This window comes from Drosophila novamexicana, unplaced genomic scaffold (genome assembly GCF_003285875.2).
Source record: "Drosophila novamexicana strain 15010-1031.04,08,12 unplaced genomic scaffold, DnovRS2.1 tig00000024-arrow-pilon, whole genome shotgun sequence".
In the NCBI taxonomy this organism is placed as follows: Eukaryota; Metazoa; Arthropoda; class Insecta; order Diptera; family Drosophilidae; genus Drosophila; species Drosophila novamexicana.
In genome coordinates this window covers 840,264-857,640 of record NW_020824768.1, presented here as the reverse complement: position 1 = coordinate 857,640, position 17,377 = coordinate 840,264, and the positions used below count along the sequence as shown (strand labels likewise).

Here is a 17,377-nt window from a genome sequence, read left to right as displayed (position 1 = left end):
ATTAATTTAACTAATTAATCTTATATGAAGCTTGGCATATTATCTTTTTTAGCTGAATGCTTCCGCAAAAATATGATATGATACAGACTTCTGAGCGTAATTTCAGGCTAATTTAATAACCTAGTTTTGATCAAATGCACTGAAATCTTCTTGTCAGCTGACATGAGGATAAAAATACAGAGAGGATAAACCTGTGTGGCAACACGGAGCTGTCATGCTGGTAACACCTCACCGATGGGTTTCAGTTTTTTGGGTTCTTAAGTAACCTAGTTTTATCAGTGCATTGCAAAGTGCTTGACAGCTGACATGAGGGTGAAAGTACAAAGAGGATAAGCGCGTTGGTGTTTTGACAAGTGTGGCAACACTCGGCTGATAGCCTGGCAACTCCTCGCCGATAGGTTTGTTTTGGGTTTTGGAGTAATCAAGTCTTATCAAGTGCATTGCAAAGTTCTTGGCAGCTGACGTGAGGATAAATTGTAATACGTTATTGTTAAGCGTAATGACAAGTGTGGCAACTCTAATGTTGATAGCCTGGCAACGCTTCGCCGATAACACCTGTTTGCCAAAATGTCGTGCAGTTAGCTTAAGCTCATAAAATAGTTTTTGTCTATGTTATTGCCAAGAGTTCTTGACGCTGTAATTTGGGCTCAGTGAACCCGATCGACATGTCTTAGTTAGTGCCCCTCTCCTTCAGGGCAATTGTGCGTGCAAAAGCAACACGCAACAAGTTAACATGAGGTTGCCACATGGAAATGCTCGGTGGCACATTAGAACTGGGCATTTGAAAATGAGCAAACTGGTCTATATATAATGTAAGACACGAGTCCCACTTGGAGTACCACACGGCGCTCGATCAGCTGCACGTTTGGGGCCTGGTGAAAAGAAGCCAAACCAGAAGCAGACATAAAGGGGACGAGCGTCGCGTCGTGCCGTGTCGTGTCTGTTCCTCTGGCCGCCTGTCAGTTACCAAATTGAGTGCAGCGCCATTTTCCACAACATGCTTTAGTTTATAGCTCTTATTTTTTTTCTGCTTTGTTTTGTTTTGCTTTGTTCTTCAATTGCCTTTTTGGCCACTTTCTAGCAACAGTCTGGCCATGGCAAAGAACTTGAGCTCCATATATAGAGAGCCAGAGGCACAGAACCGGCAACCAAATTGCACCACATTCAGGGCTGTGCGAGGTTCTGTGCCGTGCTGTGCGAGGCAGCCAGCCAAAGAGGGGCATCATTATCATTATCAAGACCATTATTTGCTGCAGTGTACCTTACCTTACTGACACCATAAATGGTCGCCAACAACAACTACCACTTTTTCGAGTTACTTTCAGGCTACTTTTGGCTCGAAGCATTAACACCCATAGCTAGAGTTTGTCTGGAAACACGAGTCGGCCCTTCAGCACTGGCTGCCTTTGTATGGGCTGTGATTAATGCACTTTGACTAGTGTTAGTTGTTTCTGTTATTGTTGTTGTTGTTGTTGTGATTGTGGTTATTCACATGGCTGGCATTTTGAGAACACAACAATAAGATTCACTGCCCCAGACGCTGTGTAAGCAGTATTATGTATAAGCCCATGTGCATATATTTAGTTAGTTAGCACTTGCCGTAACTTTTCTCGCTTGCTTTTTTTTAATTTTTATTTTTTTTGTATATTTATTTTTGTGGGTCTTTGGAGTGACTTCATTTTCTCAGCAGCTGACATGCAACCCGCTTAATTTCTATTATCGTATAACGCCATTGTTTCAAACAATGTGCACTGCACATTTCCACTGCATAATAAACCCAGCAAGCAAACCATATAATACTGTTTGTGTTTGCCCACACATGGCACACTTTGCACTGCATACGCTTTGGGGTTTGCTTTTTGATTACCAAATCCAAAATATGTTAAAAACTTGTAGTGTCACGTATGTCGACGCCGAACTAGTTGTACTGCGATCAGCTGAAGCTACATAAATTTAGAGCTGGTCAGCGATTGGAGCCCAAGAACTTTGCGCTGTGATTTTAGCTGACCAAGGCAAATGGCAGACACAAAACAACCACTTTTAATTAGTCTAGTCTGTACAAAAAAAAAAGAGTCTTTCAAATAGCGGTCACTTGCTTTCATATGCAACAAAAACAGTGCAGCGGCCCACTGAAAATGGCAAATGGGAATGGAAATGGAAATACCGCCCGCCCAGCAAACAGTTGCATTGCCAAATGCAAAAAGAAGTTCATTTATATATGCATAACAAAAGAAGAAAGAAATGTTCAGCACATAAGTCACAACGAAATGCAAATACACTACAACTATATGATATAGAAGAATGATTTTTGACCAATTGTTCCGTTAGCATCTAAATGATATAGTAGTCTGATCCTATATATAAAGAGCATATTAAAAATAATATTTAAAGAGTCAAAATATCTTAAAAAATAATAAAGTTTTTCCTATAATAATAACCTAGTTTTTAACCGATCTTCCTATGGACCGATCGAACGATTCCTACATATGAAATGCCTGCAACAAAAATAAGGATTTGTCTAAAATTTCATGAAGATAGCCTTACAACTGAATGACTAATCCGTATAGAAACGAACAGGGTTATTTTGGCTGTTTATACCGATCAAGAATTTATATGAATCACATAATTTTCATGAATAAATGGGTTTACACATTCCATGACTCAATTTTGATACCCGCGACGGAGGTATTAAATTCTTACTCTAAATGCAAGAGGCTTAGATTATCAACCTATTACGTTGCAAGAGTTGCTTCACAAACATCTTGACATAGTTGTACATGCCCACGGCAAGTGTATAGAAAAGCTGAACAAGAAATAAGTGCCATATTTTGCTTCTGGGCTAAACTCAAAGTTAACTTCATACCAAGTTCTTTGGCCAGCAGTTGCCATAAAGTGCAAAACAAAAGGCTGAAAGAAAAGTGTCTGAAGAGCGCTCATGACTCAGTTGAAGCCCACGAAGCCCACTAATGGCCCCCAGAGAGGTTGCCCCACCGGTTACCAGTTACCAGTTGCCATGGGCAAAACTCGGGTTCGTCTATTCTTGGCAATGCAATATCTGAAATAGCGGCTCTGACAGCCCTCTACAAATATGCATTACGAACGACGCGACGACACAGTCTATGGAGAATTCACAGCGGATATTGCACAGCCTTTTGGCGTTTCCTTTATCGTTGGGCAAACACAAATAATATACACACTTGATCGGAAGAGAAAAGCAAAAGTAAATATTGTGCATTAGCGATAACAACACTTTGCACAAAAATCTAACAAATTAAATACATTTTGTAAATAAGTAAATGCACAACCTTCAATTTGTCACGGTTAATAGAACGGATGAAATTACACACACAGTTTTATCGGCAGCTGAAAAAATGTGCAAATACTTTGCTTACATTTATCTTAAAGTGTTTTGCTTCTTATTCGAACTAAAATGTAATAAAATAATTATATAAAGTTAATTTCATGATAGTTTAACACATATTTTTATGCTTCTTGATAATTTTGTTGGGCTATAATATACACATAAGGAAGGATTTTCAAAACCCATAGATCTTAAAAGGCGTACAGTGGAGATTCGAAAGGGGAAGGTTACAATTTTAAATTAAACGGAAAGATGATGATGATAAGAATTTGCCACTGACACACTACACTTTGTGTGCACGTAGATATATACATATACATGTATACATGCTTGCATGTATGTACATGCATACACAAATGTGTAAAGATATATGCATGCATGTTATCCTTAGCCAAATGAAGACCAAGTCAAGTGTAATATGTATTAAAAAACTTAATGAGATTATATGCACAAGTATAAGTATATGTGTTGCAGTATGTACGCATGTACATTTGTGTAGGTGTATGTTTGCATGTACGCATGTATATGTATGCATGTACATATGGATGCATGTACACATGTGTGCATGTTAGCATGCATATATTTATGGATGTATGATTATATTTATGTATGCCTTCACTTGTTTTTATATATGTTTAAATGCATGTGTGTATGTATGTATGCATGTACGTAAGGTTGTGTGTGTGTATGTATGTCGGTATGCATGCACACTCGTATATATGTGTAATATCTCATACAAATCGCAGACAAACTAATCAGACCGCTGCGCTGCTATTTAAATAAAACGTATTTTTACATACTGCTCTACTCTGCGATTCTCATGAATTCTAGTAAGTCCTGAAGGTTTCATGCTTTGATACAGTGTTTTTTTAAGTGATAGCGATATTGTGAAGTTGTGACTAGTATGTAAGCATGTATGCATGTATGTATGTATGTGTGTTTAAGTGTATGTAGATGTGAATGTATGTATGTCGTTATGTTTGTAGTTATGTATGAAAGTATGTGTGTATGATAATGTGTGTGTGTGTGTATATATACATGTATGTATGTAATGCATATATGTATTTATGCATATGTGCTTTTGTGTTTATATGTATGTATATACGTTCACACAAACGACTTCATGCTTTGAATATGTTATTCATAATCATATATCATATTCTAACTGTAACTGACAATTTTTTTTTTTCAGAATTGAAGACTGTCTCCTTTCTACTAATTATTATTGGGTAAGTGCATATATAAATATGTTCATTTAATTAAGAATATGCAACATTTAAGCAAGTCAGACCTGCATTATTTAGATTTAAATATAATGAATTCTATTGGCGAATATTAAGGACTCATTAAAGTAGGCATCGAGTGCATTACAAATCCGATTCAAGTTTCTAATAGCAAAAACAAGTATTTGTGGAAGGTTTTAAATACGACCGATCTCTGTATTTTGCTAAACATGTATCCTTGTACAGTTTGCACATGATAAATTATGTTTTTTTTTTTTTATAATAATTTAAACAAAAATTGATTGAATTTTAACAATTCCTCAAAACTGTAGATTGACTATATAAATCCCATTTATTGTGAAGGCGCATGCACTTTTATGACACATAACCTTAAAGCTTTTATTTGTGAGTTTTACTGTGTAACACACACACACACAGACACACACATTTAAACCATGTCCAAGTCTTATGCGCGTTCTTTTTTTTTCGTGCTAAGCAACTAATTAATGTTTATTGACCCGCGGGCGCATAGCGGAAGTGGAAAATGCATTGCAATAGCATTGAACTTGGCTAGTCTGTGCGGCCAATTGCTAAGTTGGACCTGCCAGCGGCTTATCAAGGTGGCCAGCTTTTAGCAAAACTTAAAATACAGCAACAACAACAACAACAACAACAACAACAAGAGTAACAGCAGCAGCAGCAACAACAACAACAACAACGGATGACCGCCAGAACAAACGAAGCCTGAGGAACGGCAGAGGCATAGAAAGGAGAGGAAATACTCGTACTATGACGTTGTTGTTGCTGCTGTCTGCGTGCATTTGTATGCAAACGAAAAATAAAGAACAGGAACACACACAAGAAATAAATAAAATAAAAGAAGCAAGCGTATGCATAAAAAATGCAAAGGCAACAAAAAACTTGTCGAACTGGTCGCTTACTTTGGAGTTGTGTGTCGGGAGACCGCGATCAGGCAACGCCTGCGCCGCCTGCTATAGGGCAACGGGCAAACGTAAAGGATCGCGAGTGTAGGCCAAGTAGCCTGTAGGGCACTCTAGAACCAGTCACAGTCGGCCAATAAGTATATGCACCGCGTTTGCTGCCAATTTATGTGCGATAGTTGCGGCTTTTTCAATTATCATTTGCATATCACAAAACGCACACACACGCAAACGCAACGAGCGTAGACCGAAGAGTTGTCTAACCAAAAAGCGAACTGTTAAAAAAAAACCCGCTGAGAAACGAAGCGCTGACTATGCAACCGCACGGAACGAGGCGCGCAAATTGACTGATGCGAAAAAGCTGGTCTCAGAACAAGCGTCAACTGTTATGTGGCGCTCTCTCCCAGAGCTCTCGTTTCATCTGGCTCTCCATCTACAGCTCACTCTCTCCCTCTCTCTTTCTCTTTCACTCTTGAAGAGTCAGCTGTTTAATTATGTGCGCGTATATTTTTGACTTAAAAAAACACATCGCTTTAAATACTATTGCACTTAAAAGTAAAACTCCCGAGCAGCGCGCGCTCAGTGGGAGCGCGCAATGTCGGAGAAGAAGGCGAGTATGTCCTGTATGTTGAACTCTAGATTGATCATGGCGCCCGCATAGCATTTCTGTATGCGCTCCTCGAGATAATTGTACTGGGCTATGAACTCCTCCTGCATGGCATGCCACACCACCTGCAGCAGATTCTCCTCCTCGCACAGATGCTTGTCCACCTTCTTGTAGAGGTTCTCCAGGCCCTTTTTGACCTCGCGCGCCGGATACTGGCTGATCACCTTGCGCAGCTCCTGCTTGGAGAAGGCCATTTGGTAGCTAATTTCGGTCTCCTTGACGCCCTGCGCCACTTTTTGCTGCACGCCTTCAAAGAATTGCTGGAATGTGCATATAAGGAATTAGTAGGAAAAATTAAAGTATCCACTGCGACAAACACTTACGTTTAGCTTCTCCAGCGGCCTGCCGAAGTACTGCGTCACATATGCCTTGAGTGCATCGTTGTAGCGTAGTTTGGCCTCCTTCTTGAGCGCATCAAGGCCGGGCACCTTAAGCTGTGCCAGCAGAGCGTACATATGATGGTAGTTCTCCATGCGTACCACCTGCGATGGCGTCTTTGGATGCTCCTGCGAGTGTATGCTGATGCCTTCGAATATCGCATTGACCAGCTGCAGGTACCATTTCTCCATATCGGTGCGGCGATCCGACTTGCGGAAGATGCCCTCCGCCGTCTGTGCAAAGTTCTCAAAGTTCTCCACATACGGCAAAATGGCCTTTGAACGCTTGGGAAGCTTAGCCTCCTTTATGGACTGCAGCTGCTGCTGCATGAAGCGATCAAAGTTGCGCTTGACCTGCACCAAGGCCGAGGCGAAGGTCATGCTGAGAAAGGAATGTGTGTCCTGGGCGGACATGACATGCTGCGTCAGACGCACCAGCACATAGAGAGAATAGCTAGGGAAAGAGGGTCGATTAGTTGTATGCTGGATACACATATCCTATTTGTGCCTTACAAGCTATCCACACGCTCAAAGCTCTGTATGAAGCTAACCAGCTCGGGCTCCAGACAGCCAAAGAGTCCCATCATTAGCTTGCGCACATCCTCATTGATTTGGCGATCAATGCGCTTTTGTGGGACTCCACCAGCGTCTGTGCTCGTGCTGGTGGGTGAGGCAGTTGAGGCGTTAAACGACTGCGACATTTCCATGCCCTTGTCCTTCTCCATGTCCAGCGTCGTTTGTGTGTTCTTTGTTGTGGGACTTATCACATCCATTTGAAAGAAGTTGATGCAGAACAATTGTTCCTGCAAGGCAATCGGTTCCAGTTCGGCTAGCACCTTCTCCAGCAGCGCATCGAAACGCACACGATCTGCACTATCCACACCGGGTCCCCATTGATCGCGATTAATGCCCAGCGTGCCATAGGGAATTGTTGAGACGGCAGACTTTCGCGACGAGGTGGACATGTCCAGATCTTCACGTGAGCTGCGCAGCTTGTCGGACACCTGCATCTTGGCCTGAAACGGGAAGACATTTTAAATTCATGTTTTTCGGGGTTGAAGTTAAATTCTTACCAGGTTAAAGAAGTTCCTGACATCGCGATCATAGATCTTGCTCAGCGATGCCGTGTAGACACGCATCAGACCGTCGTAGGTCTTACGATCCATAGCCTTTGACCAGTGCATCAGCTCCGTGTACGGCGTTAGCTCGCGGTGCACGTTGGAGTGATTGGGCAGCGTCAGTTCGGTGCTGGTGACCGGCATGTCGCCAATTTCGTTGCCCAGATGTATGAAGAGGTTGTTCATGAAGCGGCTAACAGTGGCCGAAAACTTTTGTTTCCACTTCTCGAAACGCTTGCGCTGATCCTGCACGGCTTCCAGGCGCAGCAGCGCAGGATCAATGTCGCTATTCATGGCCTGCTGGAGACACTGTGCTGCCGCAATGGCTGCCTTGCGTCCGGCTGCGGTTTTCAGATCGGGCTCATCCAACGCCTGCTGTTGGCTGTGCGGCAAGTCCAGTTGGCTCTGAAAAGCAACAGTTCAGTTTAATACGTAACCTTGGTAAATACTTTTCACACATACAATAACTTTGTTAAGCTCTTTCATTAATTTGATATTGTTGTTGTTGGCAATTTCGATCATGGCATTCTTGCCGCCTATTTTCTCCATGGTCTCCTTGACGTGGCCCAGTATGTCCTCATAGGTATCCAGGCGCGTTTCAAACTTATCCGCCTCGGTTATAGCATTGTCTATGTGCTCCATCATTTTAAGCACCTTTTGCTCCGAGGCCAGCACACTTTGCATATTGGCCTGCAGGTAATTTAATAAGGATTAGCCTCGATTGGAGGTGGATTGCTTGCTAGAGCTACTTACGCCATCCAAATCGTGCAGCTCTTTGGACAGTTGTTCAATGAATTGCTCCGCATCCTTAATGGCAAAGTCGCACTCCGAGAACAGTTTGCCCAGCTCGTTGGCCTCCTTATCGGTAAGCGCAGTAAACTCTTGCGCCTCCTCCTCGTCCTCCTCATCATCCGTATTTGTTGGCTTCTGAGTGGCATTTGCGGCTCCCGCACGTCCCGCCGCTATCTTCTCTGGCGACTTCTCAGACAGCCAAGCGCTGGGCACATTGCGAAACTCTGCTCGCGGTCCACGCACAAACTTTTGTATCTGCCTGTTGAGCACAGCGAGAAAGTTCTGCCGCTCGTGTAAATTGAGAGCGTACCACTTGTATAGCTTTTCCAATTGGATGTCGAACTCGTGCGTTTCGAATTGCTCGTTGCGGCCATCGATCCACTTAATCTCGTCCAGCTGCCAGCTGCGCTTGCGTTTGTACTCACTGTCCCGCTGCTCGTACTGCTTGACCAGGCAGAGCGTGACCACCGGCACTGGGGGCGCTGTCGTCAGCACACAAAGGTAGCAGGCCCGCTTGTCTTTCTTTTTAAATGTCTTCGTCACCGTCACCACGGAGAGCAGGCGTTCGCCGCTGCCGTTGAATAGCTCCTTTTGCAGTATGTGCTTGATGTTGGCCAAAGTGCCAATAGTTAGCATGGCTACGGAATGTTGGCAGCGGCTCGTTTGCAATTATTACAGTAATATAATTGTTTCCAAATTGAAGAACGCCTCCGCCAAAAACAGCTGTTCAATGAGCCACCACCGCTAATGCGGCTAACTTCACGCGAGCTAATTATTGCGCACAGCAAACTTAGCGTGAGTTGACTATTGCTCAGTATTTTTATGCTATTCGAACACGGTCACACTGGCCGATACATAAGTAGCTATTGGTGAGTAGTTTTAACGCGAAGAAAATATCGAAAATATAAAAACATATTTCGCACATTTTCGGCAACTTCTTAGCAATCATGTTGGTAAAACACATCGTCAAGCAGGGTCTGCTGTTCAAAAATGGTGAGTGCAAGTACTTGACACTTAGTTTGAGCTACATTTGCTAACCTTAAAACTTACATAATGTGATCAATGCACCGCCCCTGCGTCATGTCCATTTGTATTTATTGACTTCAAATTTGTGATCCCTTTCGGCAGCTGGTGCCATGTCGCGTGCCGCCTACCACGGCGGTGGCGACCACAAGCACTCCACCATGAACGACCTCCCCATACCAGCTGGTGACTGGCAGGAGCAGCAGAGCCGCAACAGCACCAAATACAATGCCACCCTCTTGGCTGGTGTTTTGGTGCTGGCTGGCACCATTGGCTTTGTAAGTGGCAACAACGCAGCCGCATCCAGGGCTGGGAATGCTTAATAATAATGCATGGATTTTTATAGGTAAAATCTTCGGGCCTGGTATATTTCAACTACAGCGCTCCCAGCAGCTTGGATTAGATTGTGGGCAAACAATCTGTTCACGTACATTGCAAATAATTATGTGTTAAATAAGCGTAAAGTGGAAGAATAGTAAATCACAAACCCAAACACTGTTTATCGGACTGTTTATTTGTTGTTTAATATACGGGACCATCGTCCATGTTGTCATCCTCCTCGTTGTAGGCTTCACCATTGTCAAAGTAATCGTTGGCATAGTCGTTCTCCTCGTCCATTTCATCGTCCAGCGCTGCTTCCGGATCTTCTGGCTCATCGTCATGCTCCGAGTCGCTTTCCTGCTTAATCTCGTCATTTTCGTTCTCCCCGCTGCTTTTCAGTTCCTTCTGCTCCAACTGTTTCAGTCTGTCCTCAATGTTTGTCTTCTTGGCTAACAGCTTGGGTCTGGGTTCTGCTGCCCGAAGCTTTCGACTCGATGTGTTAAGCTCCCGCGGCATTGCCTTGTAGTTAAACTCGGGTAGCGCCTTATGTTTCATGCGTTCCAAAGCTTTCTGCAAGGGTTCAGTTACGGGTACTACCGGATTAATACCTGAATCTATTGGCACCTACCTCGCGCCAGTCCTTAACACTTGTGTTCAGTTTCTCCTGGCTGGCTGAGATGATATAGTAGGGCGAGTCGCGCATGCGATTCAAAAAGTCTTCCTTCCAGAGCAGCTGATAGTTCTGCGAGGCAGTTGTCTAAACGATGATGTATATTAATGGGATTCTAATTTAAGAAATCTTCGCTTACCTCTAAGGAAATTGGTTTGTTGAGCAAAGGTGGAAACGTCGGAGGCGGCGCCGATTGGACTTGTGGCATATCTTTGCCCACACAGCCCAGAGCTTGCATCTGCTCAGCGGTGAGCGAGCCTGTTTTGCCACCACGCCCACGTCCAGCCATTCTCTATGTTTCGCTATTTATTTTCAATTATAATGATTGTTTATGTTTTAAACCTTGCACACGTTTATTTTGCCCACTGCACGCCAGCTGGTTTACCAGGGCTGCAGCGTTTGCGTTTGGCGTTGCCAGTTTGCTCAAAAATAACAAGCAAAAACATTTTGAACTACATTTAATTATTGAAATTTGCACTTTCTGCTTAAAACTAGAAAACTTAATATATATTTCTAAACATGCACACGCTAATATCAATGTTAATATCTAAACAAGCTTTGTTCTGTGCAAAGATTCGTAAAAATTCGCTATATTCATTTATCTTCTGGAGCTGGCTCGTCATCAGTTGGCGCCAGGCCCACCTTTTGCATCAATTCCGTCAGCTTCTGCGCCTTGCGATCCTCATTGTGGGCTATAACCGTGCACAGGTGTTCCGTGAGCAGCTCCTTCTTCTCGGATGCATTGTGCAGATCCATTTTTGCCTTTAGAAATTGAGCCTCGATTCTTATATACTGTTTTCTGCCAAAAATCAGCACATTAGCCATAAATATTTCGCAGAATTAAGCAAATTGGTAACTTACTCCACATTTGCGAAGTGAATGCAAGCATTGTCAATCTGTTTGCGCAGCAGAGCAACATCCACGGCAAGATCGCTTTCCAGCTTGGAGAGTTCGTGGCGTATCTCTTCGATTTTGCGCGATTCCGCTGCAGTTTTTTGCGTATGCTGCTCGATGGCCTGGTAGAGCAATTGTTTCTTTTGCTTGTTCTGCTCCTGGATCAGTTTGCGATGCTGCTCGAAGTCCTTGAGCGAAATGCCCTTGAAGGGCGAGTCCGTGCTGAGCCTGTCGTCCGTTGAATCTTTGGTGCTGGGCAGTATGCTGGCATTATCGTCCGTGCTGCTTATCTTCAGAATTGAGCTGTCATCCGTCTGCTCGCTGTCGCCAGCTGCTGCATACGTGGCAGATCCCGTGGCGGGCGTAGATTTCCCGTTTGTTGACGCCGTTTTCACGGAGCCACAGTAAAGCGCCTCGACCAGTGAGTCAGACAAGCCACGCTCCAAGTTGAGAGATTCTTCTTCGTTTTTGTCGCCATCGCTTGGCGTGGGAGTTGGCGCTGCTTTTGGTTCCGCTTCTGTGGGCGTGGTTGTTCTCGATTTGGCCTGGACGGCGGCAACTTGTTGAGGCTTCTGCTGCGCTAGCTGCTGCTGCTTTCGCAATTGATCCGCCTGCCGGAAGATCTTATCCGGCATCCGCTTGATACCGGGCTGGTTTATGAGCGCCTTCTTTGCTATAAATATGCATGCATGTATGTATAGTAACATTTGTTTTGTTTAGCACACACACACACACACAAACAAACTGGGCAAAATCTTTAATAAGATTCGAAATTTACCTGCATCGATATTAAGTCTATTGCCCTGCTTCGCTCCTGTTATTTTTAGTATCTCGTCGTGGCTAAAGCCATTAAATTTCTCAGCCATATTGTAAATATAATAAATAATTATCCATTAGCGCCTCACATCAACACATCAGCAAACCAAACACGGCAAACAGCGTTGCCAGCCCGTTTTCGCTGACGATCGCTGTTTATCGATAGACGGCGATCGACTGCGCTCGATATGCCCGCTCAACCAAACGAAAAATAATCGAATTTAAAAAGAAAATAAACTTTATTGCAAGGGTTTAATGCCCAATTCGCAGCGTAACTCATGGATATTTTGCTCCCAACGCTGCTCCCAATAGATGGGCATCAGTGGCCTCATACACTTGCCATTTTCAATTGCCCACGGCAAGTAGCGTTTCAAGTACTCTCGCCGCTGCCTGAAAGTAGATAAGAATTCGATTGTATTGTACTTTTCAATTAACCCTAGAAAGTCAGGTGAAGCTATAAAAATGTACTCACCTGGGTCGCAATCGTACCGCTCCAAACACGGCGGCACCGTAGCACATTGGTAGACCGGTATTCAAGGCCTCCACCCATTTGACCGCCACTTCGCACAGCATGTTTGTCGGCATGTCGAGTGCTGCGTGCACCAAATCATGGCACTCGCGATATCGCGTCATTATATAGGCCAGCTTTGGATCTTCGAGAAAGCGAACCTCCATGCGCGAATCAGGCGTCACTTTCTGTGTGGTAAAAACACAATTCTCAAAATTTAAATCTCCAATAAACCTTACTTGAAATCATGAAAATCGCATAGAGAGGCGATTAAAGGAGAGACAGTAAAGAGTCCGTATAACTTTTACTAAATCAGTTAAATTATTATCCACACACAAAGTTAACCACATGTAAATAATAATTAGTGTCTCGCTCGTTATTAAAGGCACACAGGCAGAGTGACTTATATTGGGTCGAAGAGACCTTCTTCTGTCTCATTAACATAAATTTTGTGTAATCGCTAACAAGTGTCAACTTACGTTATCTTTGAGAAACTTGGCGTAGGTGGCTCCAAATGTGTTCGGCGGCAGCGCCTCCAAGCGTTTAAAATCAATGGTTTTGGTGTTGATGCGTGGCTTATCCTTCAGGATGCGTCGCCCCTCCTCGGTTGCCTGCATGCTATCCAGAATATTCCAAAGCGCAGACTCGCCCGTTGTCTCGCCCAGGCAGGCAATCATGTCGTGCCTGAAAAATGTCTATACCAAGTGCTCCTGCTGCAGTGTACACATTCCCGCTCACCTGTGCGGATCCAGCAATGAGGCAATGGACGAGCCGGCACCCAGAAGCAGCCTCTGAAATGGTGTAATCTCTATGCGCTGCTTCAGGTAGTCACGCTCAAAGGCGTCCAACTCCTCCGGTGGCGGTGGTGGTCCCTCCACAGAGGCCACATAGCTGCGTCTGCTGGCCAGGCCGAGGGTCAAGCCTCGCCGCCAGCTTTGCCAGCTGCGCTGCATCATTTCTGTCGGTTAAACATGGGTGAATGACGTTAACAATAGAAGCCGCCAGCAAGTGTACACCTCGTTGACCTCATCAGCCGCGGCGCTGACTAATTATGTATGTGTGACTCGGCTCCTAAGCGCGACCCTGAAGACTCAGTCGGTAGTTTAAGCCACGCTTGTACGCGGCTTCAATAATAGCCCCTCCGCCCAGCCCCCCCTCGGGCCGGGGAGCTTCAAGTAATCAATTTGTCTATACCGAGTCGAGAGATTCGTAAGTAAATATTGCCGCCCCACAACGGTTAAGGCTAAAGACTGAAGCAAATCTGGCAACCGGTTTTCTTTACTTTTATTTTATATTTTTTACTTTTTTTGACTACCTTTGTTTATAAGCACAATTGAACCTTCAAAATGCGCTGAACCCGGGCGGCCGGCTGCCGCTTCTGTTCCTATTAACTTTTATTTTTATTTTATTATAATTAAGACAATGAACATGTGAAAATGTTCTAACATTGCCTTATACATAATTATAAAGAAATTTAAACAAACATTTACAGTTTAGTTATATTTGGACAAGATAAGAACTGCTGCATGGGAAAGATAAGCGCGTAATAGCTGAAGCTGAAAACTATTTGGAGTGTATACAAATGGGTTTTTTTTTATCAGCCCCGGTCTAAATTATGGGGAACTTGAGTTTCCGTTTCATCTGTTCAAACTACAGACCGCATTGGACTAGATTGTTTTTTAAGCAGAAGCAATAAAAGAATAAACAAGCGAAATATACTATGTATATGTGACTGTTTGTGCGGGTTGATTGAATGATTGATTGACTGACTGACTGATAATCAGTGCTAACTTTATGACAATAATTACTTTTTGCGACGTTAGCGAACACTAGAAAGCGATATTGGGAAATTCCACCTGTTCCATTGGGAAGAAATATAAAAGATATTAGAAGAAACAATCCCAGTTTAAATGGGCGGAATTCCTAATTGGGAGATTTTGTGAAAAGTCGAATACGATCCGAAAAAAGATTGAAAAAAGTTCTTTTGTTTAAATTCCGTGTGAAATATCTTAACATTTTGCAGGGTGTTTATTTGACTTGACAATTGTTTATAAAGTCTATTTAGCTATCCAATTTAGATCTAAGTGAAAGAAAGTAGGATAGCAGCAAACAAGCTTATGACAAATTGAAGACATGTTTTTGAAAGCCAAAATAATAACAGGTAGCAAACATGTACGTTGTCATATTTGGCTTATATCTGTTCCAATTAGGCACAAAACAATTGACATACACAATTCTAATGAGCATATGCACTTACATGCGTCTCAGATCTTATCTCGGGGTCTGTGTCTTATCTTATCTTCAATTTACACCCGCAAAATCGAACACTTTGTCTACGTTTGTGGGTGTATTATCATACGTATATTTATATATTTAATTAACTATTATGTGGAGGTTTCCGTCTGTGTTTCCTTTAAACTTATGACACTTTGATGCGGAGACGCACATTAACATAATTGCGCGAGTGTGCGTGTGCGTGTGTGTGTGTGTGTGTGAGTGTGGCTGAGCAATTGCATATATAAATTTACAAAGACATTTAAATTACATAAGCACTTATAATATAAATATACTTTTTAAAATACATAACTACATATGTACAGTTCAGAGTTGACAGATAACAATGTGCTCCCTTTTGTGTTGATCTCAAGTCGAATTCGCGATACTCTTTCTCTATGGGTACATAAAACATTTATGGCTTTGGCAGCAGTGCAAGCGACGCGGTTCCCAACTCTCCAGAGACTAGACGTTCTCTCCTCGGGAGCTGGGCAGATTGGCCTGCTTGTCGGGCGCCTGTTTCCGCCGGAACGTGACGTACGTGTAGAGCAGGCTGGCCAGCACGCTGATGTTGATGCCAATGCAGTTCAGCCAGGAGAAGACATAGTCTCCGCCAATGAACATGCCCAAATAGGTGACGCATATGTTCTTGAGGCACCCGACAATTGTGGTGGTCAACGCCGAATTGAACTGGGTGCAGAGTATTGTGCTGTAGGATAAGATGAAGCCCATCACGCAGCTAAGCAGAAACTGTACCACAAATGCAGGATCATTCCAGCTGCCGAAATCCATGGCCTTCTGGAGATCGCCCGTCACATAGTTGAGCAGCAGGGCGGGCACAAACATGAACAACGAATTGTAGAACATCAGGCCGTACTTTCCGATCTCGGAGGTGTCCAGTTTCTTCTTCACGAACACGCCATTCGAGGCGGTCAGCGCGTTGGTGATCATCACGTACGTATAGCCCTGCATGTTGAAGGACAAATCATCGGAGGCGGCTATCAAGGCGCCGCCAATCATGGCATAGACGCTGATCTGCACCGCCGTCGTGGGCCGCACGCCCAATATTTTGAGCTCCAGCAACATGGTCATCAGTATGGAGAAGCGGCGCAGCGCCGCGAACATGGGCAGGCTGAGCGCCTTGGTGCCGCCCAGGCCAAAGATCATGTTGAAGCCAAAGATCAGCGGCAGCGGAAAGATCTTGGCGAACGTATTGCGCTGCAGTGACGGATATGTGACCAGTTTGAGTCGTTTGCCGGCGCCCAGCACCACAATGCTGGCCGTCAGCTGGCCCAGGCTGAGGAATAGGAACGATGGGAAGTGGTATGACGTCAATACCGTCTTGTTTACCACTGTTATCATAAAGGAGGAGATGCCATAGAAGACGGCGCTGCCAACCTTCTTCACAAAGAGTGCAGCATCTGCCTCCTCTTTTTCCCTCTCCCGCTCTCTGTGGCTGGTACGCAGCTCCTTGGAGCCGACACTGGAGGCATTCAACAGGGCGCCATTGGACTTGCCGCCGTTGTCGTTGTCGCTGTCGTCGCTGTTGTTGCTGGCATCGAGCAGCGGCGTTAGATCTAGCGTTGTGCTGTTGGTACCACGCGGAATGCTCATTCTAATTGCTTTGTGCTGTGATTTTTTTTCCCCTTTCGTCAAACGTCAAAATATGCATGTAATGGGAGGGGGAGGCAGCTTTGTACGTTTGCACTGACTGTTTTATAAGTGCTTTTTATCGGCATTCATGCTTAGCATCGTATTACATATTGGGTTATTTTTTGGTTAAACACTTTAGTAAAGCACACACATTGTTGTAGTTTTGTATCAATACTATTGTTTTCGCGGTGTCCGCTTAATAAAACGAAAAACTATTTTTACCGACGCGCTCTCACGTCTTGCTCTCTCGCCTAGCAAATGAACATATGGCCAGCGGTGTGACCAAGCTTGGTAAACTCAATAAATACCATTAAACATGCATACTACCGAAATACTACATGTAGCCATCTATAATAGCAATAAATGTTTTCAAGTGGTAAATATCTTACAAAATGGCTAAAAAACACTGTTTTTGCAGTCAAAATGTTACTACCAAAGCACGCGTTTAAGGCAATTCGAGTAACATGGTCAATATTAACCAATTGCCTCTATGGTACAAACGGCATGCCGGTTACGATTTATAATTACAACTAGTTACATTACAACAAAGCTGTTTGCTACTTACTTGCGGTTACTTGATTATAATTTACACACGACTTGATTTGTACACAACTCAATCCAAAACACAATTCGCTAAAGTTGTTATCTCAGCTGTTGCCACAGCAGTCTAGCAACAGCATTAATTTAGCCCATGAGAGTGGCAACTCTGGCCAAGCAGCTGTTTTTGGTTTTCGGAGTT

At 43.7% G+C, this 17,377-nt stretch overlaps 6 protein-coding genes across 7 annotated transcripts; 1 reads left to right on the top strand and 5 right to left on the bottom strand.

Annotated features, from left to right (window-relative positions):
- Positions 1 to 6,012: 6,012 nt before the first annotated feature.
- Positions 6,013 to 9,115, bottom strand: LOC115771099 (exocyst complex component 1). The gene is made up of 6 exons (XM_030716658.1): positions 8,441 to 9,115; positions 8,150 to 8,377; positions 7,643 to 8,092; positions 7,083 to 7,585; positions 6,516 to 7,023; positions 6,013 to 6,452 (listed from the first exon to the last, which is right to left on the bottom strand). The coding sequence occupies exons 1-6, from the start codon at positions 9,113 to 9,115 to the stop codon at positions 6,105 to 6,107; spliced, it is 2,712 nt and encodes a 903-aa protein (XP_030572518.1). The 3' UTR covers positions 6,013 to 6,104.
- A 193-nt stretch (positions 9,116 to 9,308) lies between these two features.
- LOC115771101 lies at positions 9,309 to 9,999 on the top strand. 2 transcript variants are annotated; one of them, XM_030716661.1, is made up of 4 exons: positions 9,309 to 9,348; positions 9,422 to 9,472; positions 9,608 to 9,780; positions 9,849 to 9,999. In XM_030716661.1, exons 2-4 carry the CDS (start codon positions 9,427 to 9,429, stop codon positions 9,903 to 9,905), a joined length of 276 nt encoding a protein of 91 aa, XP_030572521.1. In that variant the 5' UTR covers positions 9,309 to 9,348; positions 9,422 to 9,426; the 3' UTR covers positions 9,906 to 9,999. The 2 variants fall into 2 exon arrangements, with proteins under 2 accessions (XP_030572521.1, XP_030572520.1); XM_030716660.1 differs by lacking the exon at positions 9,309 to 9,348 and having other exon boundaries at positions 9,368 to 9,472.
- A 4-nt stretch (positions 10,000 to 10,003) lies between these two features.
- Positions 10,004 to 10,863, bottom strand: LOC115771100 (DNA-directed RNA polymerase III subunit RPC7). Its single transcript, XM_030716659.1, has 3 exons — positions 10,633 to 10,863; positions 10,452 to 10,580; positions 10,004 to 10,393 (listed from the first exon to the last, which is right to left on the bottom strand). The coding sequence occupies exons 1-3, from the start codon at positions 10,780 to 10,782 to the stop codon at positions 10,025 to 10,027; spliced, it is 648 nt and encodes a 215-aa protein (XP_030572519.1). The 5' UTR covers positions 10,783 to 10,863; the 3' UTR covers positions 10,004 to 10,024.
- A 93-nt stretch (positions 10,864 to 10,956) lies between these two features.
- LOC115771074 (RAB6-interacting golgin) lies at positions 10,957 to 12,300 on the bottom strand. The gene is made up of 3 exons (XM_030716626.1): positions 12,166 to 12,300; positions 11,355 to 12,060; positions 10,957 to 11,292 (listed from the first exon to the last, which is right to left on the bottom strand). Exons 1-3 carry the CDS (start codon positions 12,251 to 12,253, stop codon positions 11,088 to 11,090), a joined length of 999 nt encoding a protein of 332 aa, XP_030572486.1. The 5' UTR covers positions 12,254 to 12,300; the 3' UTR covers positions 10,957 to 11,087.
- Positions 12,301 to 12,423: 123 nt separating this feature from the next.
- On the bottom strand, positions 12,424 to 17,294 carry LOC115770959 (ubiquinone biosynthesis protein COQ4 homolog, mitochondrial). The gene is made up of 5 exons (XM_030716431.1): positions 17,204 to 17,294; positions 13,450 to 13,669; positions 13,191 to 13,395; positions 12,676 to 12,899; positions 12,424 to 12,593 (listed from the first exon to the last, which is right to left on the bottom strand). Exons 2-5 carry the CDS (start codon positions 13,665 to 13,667, stop codon positions 12,443 to 12,445), a joined length of 798 nt encoding a protein of 265 aa, XP_030572291.1. The 5' UTR covers positions 13,668 to 13,669; positions 17,204 to 17,294; the 3' UTR covers positions 12,424 to 12,442.
- On the bottom strand, positions 15,231 to 16,882 carry LOC115770953 (UDP-sugar transporter UST74c). Its single transcript, XM_030716419.1, has one exon. The coding sequence runs from the start codon at positions 16,597 to 16,599 to the stop codon at positions 15,451 to 15,453; it is 1,149 nt and encodes a 382-aa protein (XP_030572279.1). The 5' UTR covers positions 16,600 to 16,882; the 3' UTR covers positions 15,231 to 15,450.
- Positions 17,295 to 17,377: the final 83 nt, after the last annotated feature.

What these genes read in the sequence shown, in the direction of transcription:
- LOC115771099 (XM_030716658.1), bottom strand. Translation starts at nt 9,115, where the DNA reads ATGCTAACTATTGGCACTTTGGCCAACATCAAGCACATACTGCAAAAG. An exon ending in AGCTGCACGATTTGGATGGC is followed by an intron (nt 8,378 to 8,440) that starts GTAAGTAGCTCT and finishes AATTACCTGCAG; the next exon opens with GCCAATATGCAAAGTGTGCT. An exon ending in TTTGAGCGTGTGGATAGCTT is followed by an intron (nt 7,024 to 7,082) that starts GTAAGGCACAAA and finishes CTCTTTCCCTAG; the next exon opens with CTATTCTCTCTATGTGCTGG.
- LOC115771101 (XM_030716661.1), top strand. Translation starts at nt 9,427, where the DNA reads ATGTTGGTAAAACACATCGTCAAGCAGGGTCTGCTGTTCAAAAATG. An exon ending in GGGTCTGCTGTTCAAAAATG is followed by an intron (nt 9,473 to 9,607) that starts GTGAGTGCAAGT and finishes CCCTTTCGGCAG; the next exon opens with CTGGTGCCATGTCGCGTGCC. An exon ending in TGGCTGGCACCATTGGCTTT is followed by an intron (nt 9,781 to 9,848) that starts GTAAGTGGCAAC and finishes GGATTTTTATAG; the next exon opens with GTAAAATCTTCGGGCCTGGT.
- LOC115770953 (XM_030716419.1), bottom strand. Translation starts at nt 16,599, where the DNA reads ATGAGCATTCCGCGTGGTACCAACAGCACAACGCTAGATCTAACGCCG.
- LOC115771100 (XM_030716659.1), bottom strand. Translation starts at nt 10,782, where the DNA reads ATGGCTGGACGTGGGCGTGGTGGCAAAACAGGCTCGCTCACCGCTGAG. An exon ending in ACAAACCAATTTCCTTAGAG is followed by an intron (nt 10,581 to 10,632) that starts GTAAGCGAAGAT and finishes ATCATCGTTTAG; the next exon opens with ACAACTGCCTCGCAGAACTA. An exon ending in GTGTTAAGGACTGGCGCGAG is followed by an intron (nt 10,394 to 10,451) that starts GTAGGTGCCAAT and finishes GAACCCTTGCAG; the next exon opens with AAAGCTTTGGAACGCATGAA.
- LOC115770959 (XM_030716431.1), bottom strand. Translation starts at nt 13,667, where the DNA reads ATGATGCAGCGCAGCTGGCAAAGCTGGCGGCGAGGCTTGACCCTCGGC. An exon ending in TCATTGCTGGATCCGCACAG is followed by an intron (nt 13,396 to 13,449) that starts GTGAGCGGGAAT and finishes GACATTTTTCAG; the next exon opens with GCACGACATGATTGCCTGCC. An exon ending in GCGGTACGATTGCGACCCAG is followed by an intron (nt 12,594 to 12,675) that starts GTGAGTACATTT and finishes ATCTACTTTCAG; the next exon opens with GCAGCGGCGAGAGTACTTGA.
- LOC115771074 (XM_030716626.1), bottom strand. Translation starts at nt 12,253, where the DNA reads ATGGCTGAGAAATTTAATGGCTTTAGCCACGACGAGATACTAAAAATA. An exon ending in TAGACTTAATATCGATGCAG is followed by an intron (nt 12,061 to 12,165) that starts GTAAATTTCGAA and finishes GCATATTTATAG; the next exon opens with CAAAGAAGGCGCTCATAAAC. An exon ending in ATTCACTTCGCAAATGTGGA is followed by an intron (nt 11,293 to 11,354) that starts GTAAGTTACCAA and finishes GATTTTTGGCAG; the next exon opens with AAAACAGTATATAAGAATCG.